Here is a 19024-nt window from a genome sequence, read left to right as displayed (position 1 = left end):
ACCAGTCCCTCACCTGGAACATGAACATAGCCAGTTTCTCATTGTAGTCCCACTGCTTCAAAGCCTGTTCCACCTCTTGGGGCACCGGTCCCGATGGTGAACCACAGCCTTGTCCTGGGAGCTGTCTGTAGAACTCTGCAATTTTCTGCAGCTGCTCTGACAGGTACTTGGTGATGATCTGTGTCCATTCTGGAGAAAATAGGTTAGCAGTGAGCACTGTGGCAAAGAGGAGTAGGAAAGAACTAGGATGGTGCATAGGTGGAAAGCAAAAACAAAAAAAACAAAAAAACAAACCAAAAACCAGAACACAGTCAGAGGAAGTCTTCTAGACCACAGCAATCTGGTCTAGAAGATATTCTATTCATATTTCAGAGGTCAAAGACCTGATCAGTGTGCTTAAAATATCATTTATCATTCCTACCAGTATGCAAAGGATGTTGGATCCAGTAATGCTTAATGAAATTGGAAACACTAACAGGGAGTAACATACCAAAATTCTCTGGGAAATGTACATACTCACTTGGGAAGTAGCTAATCAGTCATCACTAAATGACAGCTTTACAGTCTTTGTATGGTAAGAAAAAAACAGGTTAGGCAGCAAAGGAGTTCAGTAGAACTTAACAGGGAGAAAGAAAAGTCAGGCTCCCACAAAGTATTAATGGCTGCTCAGACTTATTTTTCAGAGTACTTTCACAGGTGGACCTGTTGTTCAGACAGTTAATTACATCAGAACCCAAGGACTTATCAGCAGGAAAGTTTATATGAATTTCCAGGCTACCTCTTACTAATCAAGAGCAGGCTTAGAAGGAAACAGCTGGAATGGACAAACCCAGTGCTGCACACAGAGTGCTTACCAATGAAAGGATCAATGACATGACGCTTTTTCACCTTCGTTTCCGTGATGGCAGCATAATAGGCACAAGTCATTTTGATGAGCCAGGCTGCTCTCATTACTGGGACAGTGTATTTTGCCAAATAACCAAAGACCTCTTCCTTCTTGCTAAAGATGGGCACCTGTAATAAAATGGAGAGGGAAAACTGAACCAAGCACTTAGAATAAGAACTAAAGCAGCTATACCTGCTGCAGGCATGAAAAAGGTAAAAAGGGAAGAGAGCAACACTGTACCTCTACCTCAAAATAACCTGCTGCCAAAATTCACTTATGGTCAGAAAGCAGCAGAACCAGAGCTGCATTTCAGTACAAACAGAAAATTTTTCAAAAAAAATTGAAAGAAGACAGAAAATATAATTATGTCACTGTAAATCCATGCCCTGAGTCCTGTAAACACCTTGGAGGTTATCCTCCAGAGAGCACATAAAGAGCTGTGAAAGACACAGACTAAGGACTGGGTCAGTAATGGAATATTTGCCATACAAAGTGAAGACATGGTTTTATACACAAAACCAAGTGGTTACAGAAGTCTCACAATATCATGAATATTCAACAGAAGACTTTGAAAAACAGGGAACTGAGTACACAGGAGGAAGGAATTCATTAATCCAAGATTAAAAATTCAAGATCCAACACAGGAGGATACCAGTGAAATCATCAGACTGCAGGACTATAAACCAGGAAGCAATAACACATGACAGTGAAAAGTACAGCTGTGGGGCTCATTTCCACACAATACTCCAGAGAGCAAAAGTATGTGGGTTATCATAGAGGAATGAAAAATATTCACAAAAACCAGGCCCATTTGGCAAGTATCTTTAAGTCCCTGAACTACTGATGTTCATTTACCTGCTATGTTTCCTACATTGTTCCCAATTACTCTCTGATGCCTCAAAGTCAGATTATTTGGCGTCGCTCTTTCACATCAAAGTTCATGAAAATGGATAGAGCTCATTGCAGGAAAACAGGCAAAAACCTTGAAAGGTTCAAGCTTTCACCATGACCTCAGGAAACTGATAGCCAAAATGCAAAGAATGACTAAGTTTATAGAGAGTCAGATTCTAGGAAAATCTGATTACTACATCTTCCCCCCAGGAATGATCATTTTGCAACTGGGAATTATGTTTTCTCCACAGTGCATACGAGATTCACAAGTATCTTGTCTGTAGGCCTCCCCTGAGAGAGAGCTATCTCCCTTGCTATCAGGCCTAATAAAATGCCAGAGTAAGACCCCTCTTTCATATTCTACAGAATTGATAGCTGTAAGGGAAATATCTGCCTAGACTCCAGAGCACAGAAATACTGTAGCCTGGCCAGGACCAAGTGATAGCACACATACTCTCCTCTGCTGAAAAGCAGAAACACCTCACTGCGACAGAAGTCTGGGAAGTCATTTAGTTGAATATTTTCAGTAATTCTCACTATGACTTTTGAGAACTTGGAAAACCCTCCACAACAGAAATGTCCTAATCTAAGCAACACACCAAAGGCAACAGTGGCAGCTCTTCTGAAAAACAACTGAACCTTAAAATAAATCAGTCTTGTCCTACAAGCCAAAAGGCAAAGTTGAACACACCTCCAAATAACAGACAAGAGACCAGTTCTCAAAGTGTGGACAACAGTCAGGGCACTACAAATTCTATATCCACTCTTTAAGCTGAAAGCTTCATAAGATGTATAGACAAGAAACTTCTCCAAACAGTAAAGACCTTCAGAAAACCTCTAGAAACAAGGACAGATTAAATTCTCTGCCCTGACAGGCTGCCTCTCCTGTAACATACCTTCTTAGCAAGATGAGTGAGTGGCTTAGTTCCAGCCAGATCTGTGAACCAGTTGTTTATGGCACTCTGAGAACGTGCTGTCACCAGCCAAAAGTTATCCTTCTGATTGACCTGGGGTTTCCGTCTCCCTGTGTCAGGCAGGGTGTTGCACCGCAGCTTTTCTGCAATAATACTGCTAAAATTTGAGCTGATCTGGAGAAGAAAAAAAAAAAAGGAGTAATTATATTTCAGAGGTCAAAGACCTGATCAGTGTGCTTAAAATATCATTTATCATTCCTACCAGAAGTCTCACCAGTACCAACTTTTGAAACACAAAATAACTGCCAATAACTTTTTTACTATACTCACAGAGATGAATTCGTCTAGACAACTCATACAATAATCAAGCAGGGACTCAAGTTGAGATGGACACAACCCTTTAAAAATACTTGTCAAACCAGACTGAAGGCTTCTCAGACAGAACTCAGCCAAGGAAAACAAATATCCTGTGCTTATTGATTGCCTTCCAACCCAGGTCATTACCAGTAGTTTTGTCAGGAAGTCAACATCTTGATTTCAGAGACTGAAAAAATGGAGTTGAAGCCTATTATATAACTCCCATTTTTAAACTTCCAAATGATTCAAGAAATCGTACTTTCCTTTTACCGTGGCCATCATGTAAGCAAACCAGTAAGAAGCTTCCCTCTCCTACTATCACAGCCTTGTGCTTTAGTTGCAGAATTTAAGGAGTCCTAGATGTTGGCTTAACGAAGACTGCAGACACAGACCTGCCCCTAAGATGCACTGAACCAGACAAGAACCCACTCTCAGAGGTGAAACACACTTCTAAACGAATGCAGAACTTGCATTCTACAGAAACGGAGAGTCAAGTGTTAAAAACACCCATACAAAAGGGAAAGATCTCTTAGTTCTCGACACAAGGAAGGAACGAGACCCAGGACTGTCTAGGATCCAGCAGCCTGCCCTGCCAAACCCGCCCCTCGACCGTCGGGATGTCTCTCACCTTCGCCGGGTTGAAATTGACATTTTTGGCACTACCATGCTCGTCCCCAGAGACCGCCGGCTGGTTATTGAAGCCTTGCTTGACATTCAGCGCAGTCAGCTCATCCTGCGGGGGAAGGACGGTCAGCAGGGCCCGGCACGGCCCCTCCGCGCCCACCGCCGCAGCCTCTGTCCCCACCGCGGGGTCTGAACGAAGCGAGGCCTGGCTGCTCCCCCGACCTCCCCCAGCCCTCGCCACCAGGCACCGCCCAGGGCAGCGCTGGGACACGGGTACCGCGGCTCCCCCGGCCCGGCCAGCGTCCCCCCACCCCCGGGGGCCCGGCGGGACGGGGCCCCCTCGCCCAGCTGCCGGCCCTTGCGCCGCTAACCCGGCGCTTCCTCAGGTCCGGCCCCGGCACAGCGGTCCAGCACCCCGGGTTCCCCCAACACACTCGACTCCCGCACCTCCTTCTGCTTGGGGTCCTGCGGGTACACGTCGGGCGGGCCGAGGCGCGGGCGCTTGAGCGGGCGGTGCTCGTAGCTGAGGACGCCGAAGGCCGCCATGGCGGGCCGGCCGGGCGGGGGCGGCCGGGCCACAACAAGGGCCGCCGGGGCCGCCCGCGCCTGCGCGCTGCGCCGGGGCAGGTGGGCGCCGCCGAAGGAGCTACGGAGGAGCACGGAGAGTTCCGAGCGTTGCCGGAGAGGTCCGAGTGTTGCCGAAGAGTGACGAATATTGACGGAGAGACCCGAGTACTGATGTGACTGGACCGAGGAAAGACGAAGAGCACCGAACATAGCCGGAGAGAGCCGAGAGAATACGGAGGGAGCCGAACGTCTCCGAAGCAGGGACGAGCGAGGACAAAAAAAGCGGAGCGCCGCAGGAGCGTCCCGAGCAGAACCGCGAGGGCCCGAGCCCGGGTCGAGCGAAGCCGGAAAGTGTCGAAGAGGGACGGGGCAGCCCGAGGGCATCACGTGACACACCCGGCACCCCACTCCCCCCCCCAGCCCCGGCTGCCCCCCGGCCCCGACACCGGGGCACTCCCGGGACGCCGGCCACCAGTACCCCCGGTGCGGCCATCACCGCACTGGCAACAGCCTCCGCGGACACCGGCCGTACTGTCACACACAGAGAGCCCCGCTGTGATTCTTTCCCTGCAGCCTCCTCCTCTGACTGCCACAGTGCCTCCCAATGACGCTCCCAGGGATCCAGGCGGGCTGGGCGTTGGGATCCCCATCCCAGCCATGCTCCTGGGGCAGACCAGCGGTGATGATCCCTGCACCACGGCAGCGTGAGCCATGGGAACACGGCAAGATGAATTGGGAGGTCCAAGAAATTGTGAGGCATGGGAACTGAGGAGGAAGGGTGACAGTCCCAGTGGGACGAGCCGTGGGGTGCCAGTGAGTTAGCTGTGGTATCCCAGTGGGATGAGCCATGGAGTCCCACTGGGATGAGCTGTGGGGCCCCACTGGAGTGAGCCATGGCCCCCATAAGGTGGCCCATGGGGCAGCACGTAGGGGGCCCCCGGTGCAGGCGGTGCGTGGGGCAGGAAGCAGTGTGGTGCGGAAGCCGGCAGTCCTGGGTGAGGCTGTTCGCACGCGTCCCATGTCAGCAGCCCCCATGGCGGCTCCTGGCACCTTCCTCGTTCCTGTCCTTCTCCTCCTCCTCCTCTGTGGGCCGGGTCCCTACCCTGCTGCTGTCCACAGCCACCCAGGTAAGGGGGCACATGGGAAGGCCACAGGCCCCTTTTGTGGGTGGCGCTGGGGAATGGAGCTCCCCAGTGATGGCGGGCGAGGACAGGATGTGGGGCTGTGTGGGCTGGCACGCTGTTGTGGCACACACCAGGGACCCTGCGACCCCTGATGTTCCCCAAGACCTGCGGCACCTATATGGTCTCTTGCAACTGGGCTGCCAGGAGGGTCAGGCTGTACCAGGGAGCCCTGCTGGGGGGTGTCCTCACACCCACTGCAGTGCTGGAGCATTTCTGACCCCGCCAGCCCCTGGCTACTAGTCCTGCAGTGCTCCTGCCTCACCACTCTACTGGCAGATCCTATTGGTCTGTGCTACGTGTGGGTGCTGGCCAGGATGGTCAGTGGATCTGCACCAGCTGCCCTTTCCTTCCTGGTCACCTCAGTAGCGCTGCGCAGAGGAAGGGGACAGGACATTGAGGCTTTTCTTTCCACCTGGCACTCTCATCCCAACCACTGTTTTCTGAAAGAAAAATCCACTCCTTATCTGGCTGTCAATAAAGCAACAGATTTCTGTGGAAAAAGCTCCTCTGTATCCCTGGACCTCCCTGGCTGCCAGGAAGGTGCCCTCCATCTCCACGTGTAGAAACAGCCTGTTTGCGCCATTGTGTTACATTACAACCCAGGTGGACTCTGGCTTTCTTTTCTTTTTTTCTTTTGCAGGGGCTTTCTAGGGCCCCTGCAGTGCTGGCTGATGAGTTTGGTTGGTTCTCATGGAGGGAGGCTCATAGGGATATCCAGGATTCAGGGATCTAGCATGTGCCATGTCTCTCCGGTACACCCCTGGGGCCTGGCTCAGCCACCCGCCACTGCCATGCACAGCAATGTCTGTTGCTTGCAGGGGTGGAGTGTGTCCTCTTCAACGAGGAGTACATGACCTGCATGTGGGGGAGCAGAGAGATGCCCACAGTCAACTACTCCCTCTTCTACTGGTAGGTGCCCTGGCCAGTCCTACAGCAGAGTGTCCAGCAGTGGGTCCCTGGCAGCAGGGGGGCTTGCATCCTGGCATCAGCCTGCTTCGCCTCCCCAAGCCCAGGGTGGGGCAGGCTCTGTGTCCAGGGCAAGCAGGATGAGATGTGCTGGGGAGCTGGGGCATGTGAGGCCTTGGGGAGTCCTGGTAACCCACTGTGGCACAGGTACAAGAATACATCTGACAAGGAGGTGGAGTGCAAGCACTACCTGCAGGACCAGGGTGTCAGGGTCGGCTGCCACTTCAAGCAGAATGAGCTCATCCAGTTCCAGCCTTTCCATGTTCTCATCAATGCCAGCATTGGCGGCAAAACCCTGGAGATCCCCAGCAAGCGCATGTTGCTGCAGGACCTGGGTACAGAGGGGTGGGAGGGACCACCCTCTCCTCTGCAGGGCTGTGGGTTCTCAGAGCTCCCCAGTGAGTTCCCAGCTGGCAGCAGGGCCACTGGGGCATGGGGCCAGCCCTCACTAGGCATTACCTGTATCTTGCAGTGAAACCAGCGGCACCAGTCAACCTGACCATCCACAACATGAGCAACAATCAGCTGCAGCTGACCTGGGACTCCCCATACCCCAAAGGCAAGTGCCTGGAGCATGCTGTCAAGTACAAGAGCAACAAGGACACCAGCTGGACGGTGAGAGCTCTGGCCACAGCACCCTTGTGGCTGTGCCTGGGGGTGAGCTGTGCATCAGCTGCCAGGGTGGTCCCAGCCAGCAGCACAGGGCTCATGTCTCTGCAGGAGCTCTTGGTGAATGGAGATGTCTTCTCCTTACCCAGCGTGGACTATGAGAAGTCTTACACGTTCTACGTGCGCAGCAAGATCAACAAATACTGTGGCAGCACCCAGTTCTGGAGCGAGTGGAGCGTTCCTGTCATCTGGGGAAGCAACTCCACCAGCAAGGGTATGCTCTGAGGGCTGCAGTGGGATAGGATAGACTGGAGCATGGCAGGGCTCGCAGGCGAGAGATGGCCAAGCAAGTAGAGAATGGCCTGAGGCAGCAGCTGTAGGGGCAAGACCCATCTGGTATGTGGGGTGTCAGCAGCAGCATACTTTGTACTTCTGGAAGCAAAACACACCCTACCAGTGGGACCTGCTGACTTTTGCCAGGGTCTTCTTAGCACCGGAGGGCATGGCTGGGCAGGACAGGGTCACCAGCTAGTTACAGTGATAGGATGGCAGGGCCTGGGGACAGGCCCCTTCTCCATCCTCTGTTCCCAGTCATGGCCACTCAAAAAGAACCACCTGCAGGCCCACCCCACTGCCACAGTGGTGTGCTGTCCAGGGGTCAGTTTCAGCCCCACTCTTTCCAGGCACGGTGGAGGAACAGCTGCACTGGTTTGGAATCCGTACAGTCTTGGTCCCCATTGCCTCCTGCCTGCTCCTGCTGGTCCTTGTCATCCTGCTGGTGCGCACAGAAAGGTGAGTGTGGGGAGCTGATTGGGGGCAGCAGCACTGGGGCTTTTCCCCTCTAACACACCTCTCCCTGCACAGGGTATGGGTCATCCTGATGCCCCGAATTCCCAACCCAAGCAAGAATTTTGATGAGCTGTTCATCACCCACAATGGCAATTTCCAGGTAAGACAGTACAGGCAGCCCTGCCCTGGGCCCACCCCTTCTGTGTGGGGTTGGGGCTGAGCTGGGTGGCAGCTCCTCTCACCCTGCTCTGCTCCCTGGAGGAATGGGCTGGAGTCCCCAAAGATGTCATGGAGAGTTTCAAGACCAACTACAGTGAGAACATCTGCTATGTGACTGAGCTGCCACCCAAGGAAAGCCATGAGAACCTCTGGGACAGCAGCAATCATGCACCACCTCCAATGCCTGGGCCCCCAGCCACCCCCAGTGAGCACAGCCCCTACCAGAACAGCTACGGGAGAGTGTGACACACTCCTGCACCCTTGCATCCCCCATTCTCCTCAGCTTTGCTTCCCAAACCTTACTGCTCCTCAGGCCCTGCTCCTGCTATGCTTCTGCCAAATGCCCTGGGTCCCTGGTCTTGCTTCCTGCCAAGTCCTCCTACCTGCTCCAGGGTGCCCACAAGCACACCCAGGGACGTGTCCTGGTAAGTGGGCAGCTGCAGCTGAGCAGACAGGGGCCACTGGCCAACTGATGGGGACACACAGGATGAGGAGTCTCAGGGGGTCCAAGTGTGGAAAAATAAGGAAAGATAGGCAAGAAAGATTGTAAACATGCTCGAGTGCCTTGCAGCTGATCTACGAAAACACGTGTACCAGACTCATCGTTGTTTAGCTTTGTGTGTTCAGTAAGAAGAACTTCTGTGTTTAGATAACACAGGCCTGTGGTAGACTTAGTGGCACCTTATTTAACATGCTTGAGATTCCTGGCCTGCTGTGGGAAAGATCAAATCACAGTGGTAAACCACAACTGCACAAATCCTTGATAAACAGGCAGAAACAGCAGGTTCAGTGATCCTTTAGGGTGGACCAAGATCCACAGTGCCTGCATCCCTGCTTATGTTCCTCTGCCTGGGTGCTGCCTGGGAGATCCTCCAGTCAATGAAGTAATGAAAATAAATTTCCTCTTTGCCTTTCATCCGTGGTTTTGTGGTTGGTCTTGTGTCCTGCCTGTGCTGGCTCAGACAGCAAGCCACTGTGTTATCCTGGCAGTTCCCCCAAGGCCTTGCTTCTCCTTCGCCTGTGTCCCCAGTTTCCAGTGACAGTAAAGCTCTGCCCACCAGGGGTTTGCCCAGGCTCATCCTGCGGGGTCTGGGGAAAGCACCAGCGGAGCCCCAAATCCTGAACACTTCTGACCTTTCACGCACAGTAAGGCAGGGGACAGTCCTACTGTGTCAGCCCTGCCGTCTCAGGCTCACAGTGGCAGCATGTTCATCAATCAACATCAAGCACATGGATGAGTCCCGTCCTGGCCATCTCACAGGGCTCCCTGCACACTCAGACGATGTGCTATGACCTCACCGGGCAATGGGTTCCACTCTGGGCTCTCCAACCACTTCTGGGGCCACCTGCAGCCCCCAGCCACTGCTGCTATCCCTGCAGATGACCAGACCTTTCTGGCCAACACTGACTGCAGGGCCCTGCCACTGCTCTTACAGAATCCCAGATTCAATTATGTTGGAGAAGACATTGGAGATTATTGAGTCCGACCTGTGTCCAAACATCACCATGTCAACCAGATCACAGCACTGAGTGCCACCTCCAGTCTTTCTTTAAACATCTCCAGGGACAATTACTCCACCACCTAGCTGGGCAGTCTAATCCAATGTCTGTTCACCCTTTCTGGGAAGAAATTCTTCCTGATGTCCAACCTCAGCCTCTCCTGGCAGAGGGACATAAGACCACACCCTCCCATCCTATCACTGCTTGCTTGGGAGAAGAGAGTGGAACCCTCAGCTGGACCCTGAGACAGCCAGGCCTTGGCACATCAGGACCCCAGCACATCAGGACCCTGACACAGCGGGGCCCTGGCACAGCTGGGCAAAGGATGAGGGTCCTCGGCACAGCAGACCCCAACACAGCCAGGCCCTGGCACAGCGGGACCCCGGCACAGCGGGACCCTGGCACAGCAGGACCACGGCACATCCAGGCCCTGGCACAGCCGGGCCCTGGCGCAGCGGGACCCCGGCACAGCCGAGCCCGGGATGGGGGTCCCCGGCCTTGTTCCCCTCCGCGTCCCGCGGTGCCCAGGACAGGCAGCAGCGCCCCCTAGCGGCGGGGTACCCCAGGCCCCGCCCACCCCGGGCAGGGGCGGGGCCTGCGCTCCGGGCACCCGCTACTTTCCAGCCCTGCCCACGTGGTGCGGCGGCGCCCCCCCCCTGGCGGGGGCGATTGGCGCAGGCGGGCCCGCCCCCCGTGCCTGCCGCGGTGCCGGCTCTGCGCTGCCGGCGGCTGCACCGGGCGGGGGCACCGGCACCGGGCACCGGGACTGCGCTCAGCTCAGCTCGGCACGGCACGGCAGGGCACGGCACGGCAAGGCACGGGCTCACCATGATCGTGTGTCCCCAGAGCGTGGAGCACCCCCGAGGAAGCCGATGCCAGCGGCTGCCGGGGCAGGTAGGACCCGCCCCGCCGCCACCACCGGAGCCCGTACAGGAGCACCGGGCTTCTCCTTGCTCGCCGCCACCGGGCCGGCACGGCTGCGGCACCAGCAGGCCGGGACATTCCCGCTGCCCGCTGGCGGTGCCCGGGGCCGGCGAGGCTGCGCTCTCACGGTGCCCCCCCCTGCGGTTTGGTCTTGGTCCTGATCCTGCTCCCGGTTCCGGTCCCGGTGCGGCGGTGCCGTCCCCGTCCCCGTCCCCTTTGTGCGGGATGCGGGAGGCGCCGTGGCTCCATCACTGCCAATCAAACTTGTTTTTCTCTCTCCGCCTGCACTGCCTGCGCCGCTCACCGGGGGCGCTGCCGCCGCCGCCGCCCGCACAATGGGGCCCCGGGTATCGGCCCCGGGTACCGGCCGCCGGCACTGCCGCCGGCACTGCTGTAGGGACCCCTGCCGCAGGCACTCGTGCTTTTTCCGTCTTCTTGAATACCCAGGCATAAAGGCCGGGAGAGACATGCCGTCGCGGCACCGTCTCCAGCAAACGTTACCGGAGGAGCCACCGGTACCGACAGAGCCGCGGTCTCGCCGGGCGAAGGGATAAACCCCGGCCAGGCGGGGAGCGCGGCGGGGTCCGCCGGCCCCTCTCCCGCACATCCCGGCGCTTTCCGGGCTCCTTCAACCTCCTGCCTTCTTGATGTGTTCACGGCTGCAGGCCGGGAGCGCCGGGGCACCGTTACCCCCGCGGCTCCACCGGGCGCCGGGGGGACGAGGTTGGCGGTGGGTACGCAGTTGAGGAGCCTGTTGGAGTTCAGGGCGCTCAGACACACGAAGATTCCACTGGGAAGGGAGGCGATGCTCCTACAGTCCGGGAATGCGAGTGGATGCAGGGGAGGAGGAGGAGGGCTGTGGCCGAGGAGGATGAGGAAGGTGGCACTGGGGCCAATGTAAGAAGCTGGGGAGGCAGAACTGAGGGAATGTGGCAGGTGGTGCCAGTAGGACACAGCCTGGGCTGAGCTGGTGCCTTTGGGAGTGGGCAGTTTAGCCTGGCCAGAGGCTGAGAGCCAAGGAGGTGGCTGTTCTGCACCTTCATCCCCTCCTTCCTTCATCATGTCCTTCCAATATCTGCCTGGTTGTTTGCTCCACCATCACCTGGACAAGCAGAGTGAGGAGAGCTGGCAACACCAGAGGCCAAGCCATGGGCTGCTTGCACAGTTCCTTACTGGGGACCACCTTTCCCTGGGGGAAGTGAAAAGACCCCTGGCTCCACCTCAGCTCTCCAGGAGGAGAATACCAGTGGCTGTAGCCCCTTGGGTGTCCTCATGGCATCTCATTTCCCCAGGCAGAGTGATTTTGTAGGGGGCTTTTGCAGTTCACTTCTGGCTTTCATCTTCTCCTGTCAATCAGAGAAACTGGTGCTTTTCATCTCTTTCCATTTTAATTTGAGTTTTGGGGTTTTGTGGACCCCTTTTACCAGAGGAAGTGAAGAGGACACTTCAAATGCCATCAAGTAAATCTCTTGACACATGAGCGATGGTGTTTTCACCAGAAGTGCAGGATGGTGGAAAATAGCCTGAGCACCTTCCTGCACTGCCTGTGTGGGTGCAACTGCTCTGTGCTGCCACACAGCTCACCCCTGCTCTGCCTGCCCCTCACCCCTGGGTGCTCTGCCACACACCCTGTAGCTTTGATGGTTTGCAGAAATGCTCCTGGTTTTGTCCTATGCCACCACTGTTGCCATGCTCCAGTTACCAGCCTTTGGGTGATTGCACTGGAGAGACAGGTGGAAGGAACGGACAGTGGTGTCAGCAGGGCCAGAATTCCCCAGGAGAGATTTCAGTTCAAGCCTGGGAGAAGAGATGCATCCTTTACATCCAAGGGTGCTGCCTGGACTCCCACATGCAAGCGGGAGCTGTGACTTTCTGTGTGATAAGGGTTAGCACCTGCTGTACCCGTACCTTGGGGTGGGCAGGCTGCAGGTGCAGACCATGCTGTCGGGGGAATTGTGGCAACACGGCCGTTGGAGCACGGCAGCTGCCTGGGCATCTTTCCAACATCCCTGCCCTCTGTTCCGACCACCCTCTCAGGAGGGGCTGTGCTGGACTGGGGCAAGGCTGGCATGGGCATTGCTGTGGGTGTCTGGGCCCCCCTTGCTGAGTTGCCTGTCTGTGTTTTCTCTGGTGGGCACATCCAATAACAGCTGTGCTCTGTGCTGCAGGACCCACTCCCATGCTGTCTGCCTGGGCAACATGTAAAGAGCTCTTCTGTGTGCTCCTGTTCACATGAAAGGTACCAGGATATGGCTTGCCAGGGCAGGAGCCTGGGAGCCCCTCTGCTCTTTCCACAGCTCTCTCTCATCTTGGTACTGGGCAGGAGAGCTTCATGCTGGTGGTAAGGCAGATGGGCTGCTCCATTCTGGAATGTATTTTGTGTCATGTTTCTCCTGATCTGGCCTTGCACCACTACAAGAAACATCATTCCTGGCTTGCCCTTTGCTTCCACTCCACACAGAGCTTTGTCTCAGACAGTGACCAACCTGACAGTGTGTCTTGCTACCTGTCTTCCCACTACCTGTGGCACGGAGCAGTGCTCTGCCTGATAGCCATGAGTGTCCCTCTGGCAACACTAAGCTGGGAGAGGGATCTCTGCCCCTTGCAGAGCCTGGGCTTGGGTGGGGTATGCTGCTGCAGCAGGGGCTGCTCTGGGAAGAGCTAAGCAGAGTGTGTTTCCTGCAGGTAGTGAAGATGTCCAGCAGCGACCCCGAGTGCCCCCAGTTCCTCTTTGTGAAGGTGCTGGCAAGCCGAGGGCGGCTGGAGGCAGTGACCCAGCAGATGGGCTACCACCCACAGTACCTTGACAGCTTCCTCAAGACACAGCACTACCTGATGCACATGGATGGCCCCCTGCCCTTTGACTGCCGGCACTACATCGCGATCATGGTGAGCCTGCTGGGAGCTGCCAGAGGGGATGGGGGAGCTCTGCTCAGCCCTGTGAGGCTCTTCTCAGCCTCCAGCAGACACCCTATTCCCTGGACTTCTCATCAGGGGCCAGAATCACGGTGTCCTGGAGGCTGAGCAAGAGGTGGGTGTGGGATGCCTGTCCTGCTGGGGGCTGTGCACGGATGCCAATGTGCTGCTCTTGCAGGCAGCAGCCCGGCACCAGTGCCGGTACCTGGTGAACCTGCACGTGCTGCAGTTCCTGCGGGCAGGGGGTGACCCACAGTGGCTGCGCGGCCTCGAATTCATCCCCCCCAAACTCCGCAACCTCAATGAGATCAACAAGATCCTGGCACACCGGCCATGGCTCATCACCAAGGAGCACATTGAGGTACTGGGAAGGGCTATGAGCCAGGGTCCAGGATGGCAGCGGGGACAGCAATGTCCACAGCAGCTGTCAGCACCCTGCCCACTTGCCTGTGTCACATTGCTGGTCTGTCCATGTTCTGCAGAAGCTGCTGAAGATCAGTGAGTGGAGCTGGTCACTGGCAGAGCTGGTGCATGCCGTCGTCCTCCTGGCACACTGCCATGCACTTGCCAGCTTTGTCTTCGGCTGTGGCTGTGAGCAGGACGAGGGGCTGGGGGGCCGAGGCTTGCTGAAGCCATTGTCACTCGGGAACCAGTGCTTCTGCGAGGCCACTGCCGGCAACAGCTACAGCCAGGAGCTGCTGCGTATCAACCGCAAGCGGGTGAGCTCCTGAGGGTGTGTCTGCAGGGGATGGGGGGATGCTGCTGGGACCACTGCCCTTACCCCCAAGTCTGTGTCTGTGCAGTCCCTGGACTCCTGCATGGAGCTGGACTCCCTCCGGGAACGCATGCAGCGGATCCATGTGGAGACTGAGGGCAGGGACGAGATGAGGCTGCTGCAGCAGGACCGAGAGGAAGGTAAGGGGCAGGGACCCTAAGAGACACCTAAGAGGTGGGTGTACAGGGTGGGAGTTCATATGGCACATCTGGGTGTTTGCTCCTCCTCCATGTGTAATGTTTTCCATGATGTGTGGTTCATTGGGGCTTGTGGGATGCACATGGGGCAGAGCAAGGGCTGGCTTTCAATGCCTGATGTAGCTGGGAACAGGGCAGCTGAGCACTGCTCTGACCCATGTGCAGGGCTCTCCCCTCTTGCAGATACTGATGGGGAAGTCACCAGTGCCACCAACCTTGCCTGCTATATGCAGGACCCTGACTTTGGATACCAGGACTTTGCCCGGCGCGACGAGGATCAGACACAGGTATTCAGAGTCCAGGTAAGAGTCCTGCTCTCTTGATCTCTTGGTGGGCAGCAGCCCAAGCTCCCCTCCCCTCCCCTCCCCTCCCCTCCCCTCCCCTCCCCTCCCCGGCCCTGCCTCAGTAGGGTTGGGAAGAGGGAGGTGACTTCTGTCTCCAAGGGTTGATGATTTTTTTCACATGGCTCTCATGGAGGTAAGGGTCAAAATCATTCAAAAGCTGCTTGAGAAGGGATGTTGTGTTTTGGGCAGAGCCACCTCCAGAGCATATTCATTGAATTCTTCTGCTTCCCAAGGGCTCCAGCCCTTCTTCCTGGGAATATGCTCCAAGCTCCTTTTTGCAATTGCAAAATCCTCTTGCTGTGCTCAACAGGATTACTCCTGGGAAGACCATGGCTTCTCACTGGTCAACCGGCTCTACTCTGACATTGGGCATCTCCTGGATGAGAAGTTTAGGATGGTGGACGGTCTGCAAAGCAGTGCCATAGCCAAGCGGCAGGGCTGTGAACCCTCTGTTTTCAAGCGTGGCATCTGGAACTACATCCACTGCATGTTTGGCATTAGGTAGGGAAACCAACTTCACAGTCCAGGGGAGAAAACTGAGCTGACCCAGGCAGGAGGAGGGTAGGACACTCAGTCTGTCACGCAGATGAGCATGGAGAAGGGACAGAGGTGAATCACCTGCCTGGATGCTGAGACAGGCAGGAAAGAGATACTAAACTGCTCTGGCCAGGGCAGAGGGCTTTGGGGACAGGGTTTCAGTGCTTGGTTGCTGTTGGCATGTACCCCCCTGCCCTGTGGCTGTGCCATGCCCCAGGCAGACCACAGGCAAGGTGCTGGCCATGACTTGCCCCTGTGCTCCCCACAGGTACGATGATTATGACTATGCAGAAGTGAATCAGCTCCTGGAGCGAATGCTCAAAGTTTACATTAAAACTGTCACCTGCTACCCAGAGAAGACAAACTCAGAAATGTTTGACAGGTTCTGGAAGCAGTTCAAGCACAGTGAAAAGGTGGGATAGCTGGCCCCTGGCTCTGGCTGCGGTGGGGCTGGGAGTGGGCAGAGGCTGCAAGCTGGGGTGCTTTGGGGGATGTGTGGGAGATCTTTGAGCCACCGAACCAGCCTGAGGCAGGTGAGAGGGAATGGAGACTGGCTGTTTGTAAGGAGTTGGGCTTAGTGTGGGATGGGGCTGCCCACTGTTATGAGACCAGGGGCACCAGCAGCACAGGCATCTCCAAGGTCATTATCCCAGTGGTGAGTGCTTCCTGGCGATCCCTCTGTCACACTGTAACTCACAGCAGTGGCTGCTGTGGGTGTCAGGGACTGTGCTGCTGCCAGCCTGGAATGCCGGTGCCAAGTATGCAGGGGACTCCCTGGCACGCAGCTCTGGGAAGAAGCCACAGCCTACAGGACTGGGAGGAGGGGAAAAGGGGAGCTGCCTGAGCTGGCAAATTGGTGGCATTTTGATGACAAAAGACTCACTTCCCCAGGTGGGCAGTTACTTGCACCACTGAGCGTAGCACGCTTCGGCTGCCTGAGCCGCTCTTGCTGTTCCCCCAGGTCCACGTGAACCTGCTCATCCTGGAAGCCCGGATGCAGGCAGAGCTGCTGTATGCGTTGCAGGCCATCACCCAGTACATGATCTCCTAGATGGTGGGAGCTGTGCTGCGGCGGGGCCGGGCAGCCTCCTCTCTCCCTGAACTCGTGCGGGACCCGTCATGCTGGGACCGACGGCGAGGGATTTCTTGATTTAGTTTACTTGACTGTATTGTTCCTTTTTGTTGGTTCCCCCCCCAGCCTTGTGGGGGTCACTGAGTGGCCCTGTTACGTGCAATTACCAAACTGTGAGGCAAGTCCGTGCTGCTGAGATGCTGGAGACTTGAACATGTCCAAGGAGGACTGCCAAAAACAGGGGAGAGGGAAGTGGGTGGGGACTGGGGCCAGATTAGAGGGATGCTCCTTGCCTGGGTGCTGTGGGAGCCTCAGTGGCACAGGGAGGGCAGGGGGAGAACTGGCTTCCTTCCCTGTGCTGCAGTAGCTGCTCTGCTTGCAAGGCCACCCTTGGGCACCTGTCCTCATTGGGGTGGTGTCTCTCACTTGGGAACAGTGCAGGCAGTGTGTGGGTGTGTTGCAATGTTCTGAGTTGCAGGGTTAGGCAGCAAGAAGCTCCAGCTCCTAGCAAGGGCCCTTCCCCAGGACAGCAAGGGGATGCACTTGCTGCCTATGCGTTATGTCCTTTAGGTCTATGTGCCAAACCCTTCTGGGATGGACAAGAGATCACCCAGCAAACTCCAAACTGTGAAGCTCTTGCTGGCAGAGCATGTTCATGCTTTGCTTTCTCCAGCACCAGGATGCAAAGGTCTTTGACAGTGTTCAGGCACTGGAGGTTTCTGCAGGGGACTTTGGCAGTCCTAAGTGCCTCCTCTGCTTCCCATCAGCAAAGAGGCAGGAGGAACAAGGGAGGCTTATGTGTTTGAGTTAATGTGGTTTGTACCTTCTTACCACCATGAGAGGGCTGAGGTCCTGTGCCATCATTTGCTTAACAGCATGGTGGAGGAGCCTGTGGTCAGCATAGATAAGCTACAGAAAGCTTCTCCTCGAATGTGGGTTGGGGGACACTCCTGGGACTGCTCCATTTGAGTAGAGGCATTTGAACAGAGGCATTTGTCCACCAGCCTTGTCTTCTGCCTGAGGGGCTACACCACCATCCCCTCATCTCCCTGGGCTCCCTGCCTGTGCCACAACCCCTAGCTGGAGACGTACAAGGGCACCAGCACAGGCTCCAGGGAGCAGCCACAAAAGGGGAATGAAGCCACCCGTTGTAAGTGGGAGCCTGAAGCAAGGGCAGCTGTTGAGTCAGCCAGCACACGCTGCTTCAGTCGACCTGTTTACTGCGTAAATATACGGGGAGAAAACCTTGTGTATGGAAGCTACAGAAAAAGCCTATTTTTGCTATAAATATATTATGTTTGACATGGATATGTGTTTTATTTCTGCCCAATGTTGGGAAGGGAATCCAAATTTGTATGGTTGCTGTGAAGGCAGGACAGCAATGCCTGGCTGACCACAGCCCTGAGATGACCCAAGTGCCAGGAAACCAAACATGCTCAGCCATGCTGGGGTTACGTACTGACAAGCTCTGGTTCATGGCCAGCAGCTGGTCACTGAGGCTACACCTATCCTGTTCAGCTCAGCTACATTCTCTTGCCATGCTCAGATAAGCAACTGCTGGAGCTTTGCATGTTTGATAGGAAAAGAGGGAAGAAGGGGCTGTGGCATTCCAGCAAGGAGGAGTGGAATGTGCCAGAGGAAGGAGCTGGCTGGTATCTGGTCACTGGCGGCCAAGGTGTGGGTGCTGCTTCTGCAGCTGAAGAAGCATTTTTCTCACGCTCCCAAGCACTCAGCAAGGCCAGGAACCAAGACCAACTTATTCCTGATCCATGCTGCTGGTGCCTTCCCTCTGCTGGGGCCGGGCCAGCTTGTACTGGGCCAAGCTAGTGCCTGGGCAGTAAAATGCCAGAACAACTGGTGCTGGGTAGTACCAGCTGAGTCAGTACCGGTGCTGGAACAAGTGACACCAGTGCAAGGATGACTAGTGCTGGGACAGCTGCCGCCGGGCTTGGCTAGACTGACTAGCTGTGGGACTGACTGCTATACTATCACTTAGCCACAGTGAGGGCTGGGCAGGGATCAGGCAGCTGGGTGTACTGCTCGCTGTCAGGGTTAACCACAGCAGCCTAGCTGCTTGCCAGTCTCCCTGCTGTCCCTGCAACAGCAGCTGTATCCCCTGCAGGGCTGGGATAGGTCACAGCAGCCAGTTCCCCACAGGGCTCACTGCTCCTGAAGCCAGCAGCGCTGGGCAGCCTGGGGCTGGCTCCCAGCCTGCTGCCAGCATGCCTCTGGCTGGGGGTGAGGGACTGCCTGTCCCAGGTGATGTGAGGCTGGCTCCCTTTTATCTCATCTCTACACCTGCACTAAGGGCTGGCCTTGCAGGGGCTGGGGCAGCTGCCACACACTCCAGCTCACAAATACCAGCCATACCAGTAAGATGAAGGGCTCCATGCTCTCTCAGCCCTGACCAGACACAAGCAGATCTGCTGGCAAGGCCAGGAGAGACTGCAGGCAGTCACAAACAGCATGCCACAAGTCTGGCAATTTTAATGCTTGAGTCTCTGTCCTGTTGGCCCCCCCATCCTTCATGTGCTTGGGCCAGGATATTCCTCCCTATTGCTCTATGGCTGGAAGAACTGCCAGAGTACAGACTGGCTCACCTCTACAGGAACCTTCCAGGATATCCTGCACACGGGAGTTGGGACACCGGCTGTACCGGGGATTACCGAGGGGAGGATGCAGGCACGTGCCCAAAGCAGTAACTGAGTTTCTTTCAAAGCCTGTAGCAGAAAGAAGTGCTGGCAGGTGCAGCC

The 19024-nt window shown here is 56.0% G+C and overlaps 3 protein-coding genes across 6 annotated transcripts in view; 2 read left to right on the top strand and 1 right to left on the bottom strand.

Annotated features, from left to right (window-relative positions):
- Positions 1-4249, bottom strand: part of MED12 (mediator complex subunit 12) — a 36117-nt gene extending 31868 nt beyond the window's left edge. For all 3 annotated transcript variants that reach the window (XM_014256496.2, XM_088062514.1, XM_088062515.1), the window contains exons 1-5: positions 4120-4249; positions 3677-3781; positions 2674-2865; positions 855-1014; positions 14-189 (exon numbers count right to left, since the gene is read on the bottom strand). In XM_014256496.2, the coding sequence (XP_014111971.1) occupies positions 14-189; positions 855-1014; positions 2674-2865; positions 3677-3781; positions 4120-4218 (732 nt within the window). In that variant the 5' untranslated portion in view covers positions 4219-4249. The remainder of the gene's footprint in view (positions 1-13; positions 190-854; positions 1015-2673; positions 2866-3676; positions 3782-4119) is intronic.
- An 817-nt stretch (positions 4250-5066) lies between these two features.
- On the top strand, positions 5067-8922 carry IL2RG (interleukin 2 receptor subunit gamma). Its single transcript, XM_005527524.3, has 8 exons — positions 5067-5366; positions 6242-6332; positions 6537-6724; positions 6862-7004; positions 7110-7272; positions 7682-7790; positions 7863-7947; positions 8049-8922. The coding sequence occupies exons 1-8, from the start codon at positions 5087-5089 to the stop codon at positions 8250-8252; spliced, it is 1263 nt and encodes a 420-aa protein (XP_005527581.3). The 5' UTR covers positions 5067-5086; the 3' UTR covers positions 8253-8922.
- A 1288-nt stretch (positions 8923-10210) lies between these two features.
- LOC102099274 (sestrin-3-like) lies at positions 10211-17579 on the top strand. Of its 2 annotated transcripts, none has more exons than XM_005527457.2 (9): positions 10211-10400; positions 13116-13319; positions 13525-13707; positions 13829-14065; positions 14150-14261; positions 14502-14620; positions 14973-15163; positions 15468-15612; positions 16161-17579. In XM_005527457.2, the coding sequence occupies exons 1-9, from the start codon at positions 10335-10337 to the stop codon at positions 16248-16250; spliced, it is 1347 nt and encodes a 448-aa protein (XP_005527514.1). In that variant the 5' UTR covers positions 10211-10334; the 3' UTR covers positions 16251-17579. The 2 variants fall into 2 exon arrangements, with proteins under 2 accessions (XP_005527514.1, XP_014111924.1); XM_014256449.2 differs by having other exon boundaries at positions 14484-14620.
- The last annotated feature ends 1445 nt before the right edge of the window (positions 17580-19024 follow it).

The sequence above is a fragment of the Pseudopodoces humilis genome, chromosome 15, assembly GCF_049639895.1.
Source record: "Pseudopodoces humilis isolate 2021_Gansu_Grassland_sample_001 chromosome 15, ASM4963989v1, whole genome shotgun sequence".
Lineage (NCBI taxonomy): Eukaryota > Metazoa > Chordata > Aves > Passeriformes > Paridae > Pseudopodoces > Pseudopodoces humilis.
Note: the sequence above shows the minus strand (reverse complement) of the source record. Positions and strands in the feature narration are given on the sequence as shown.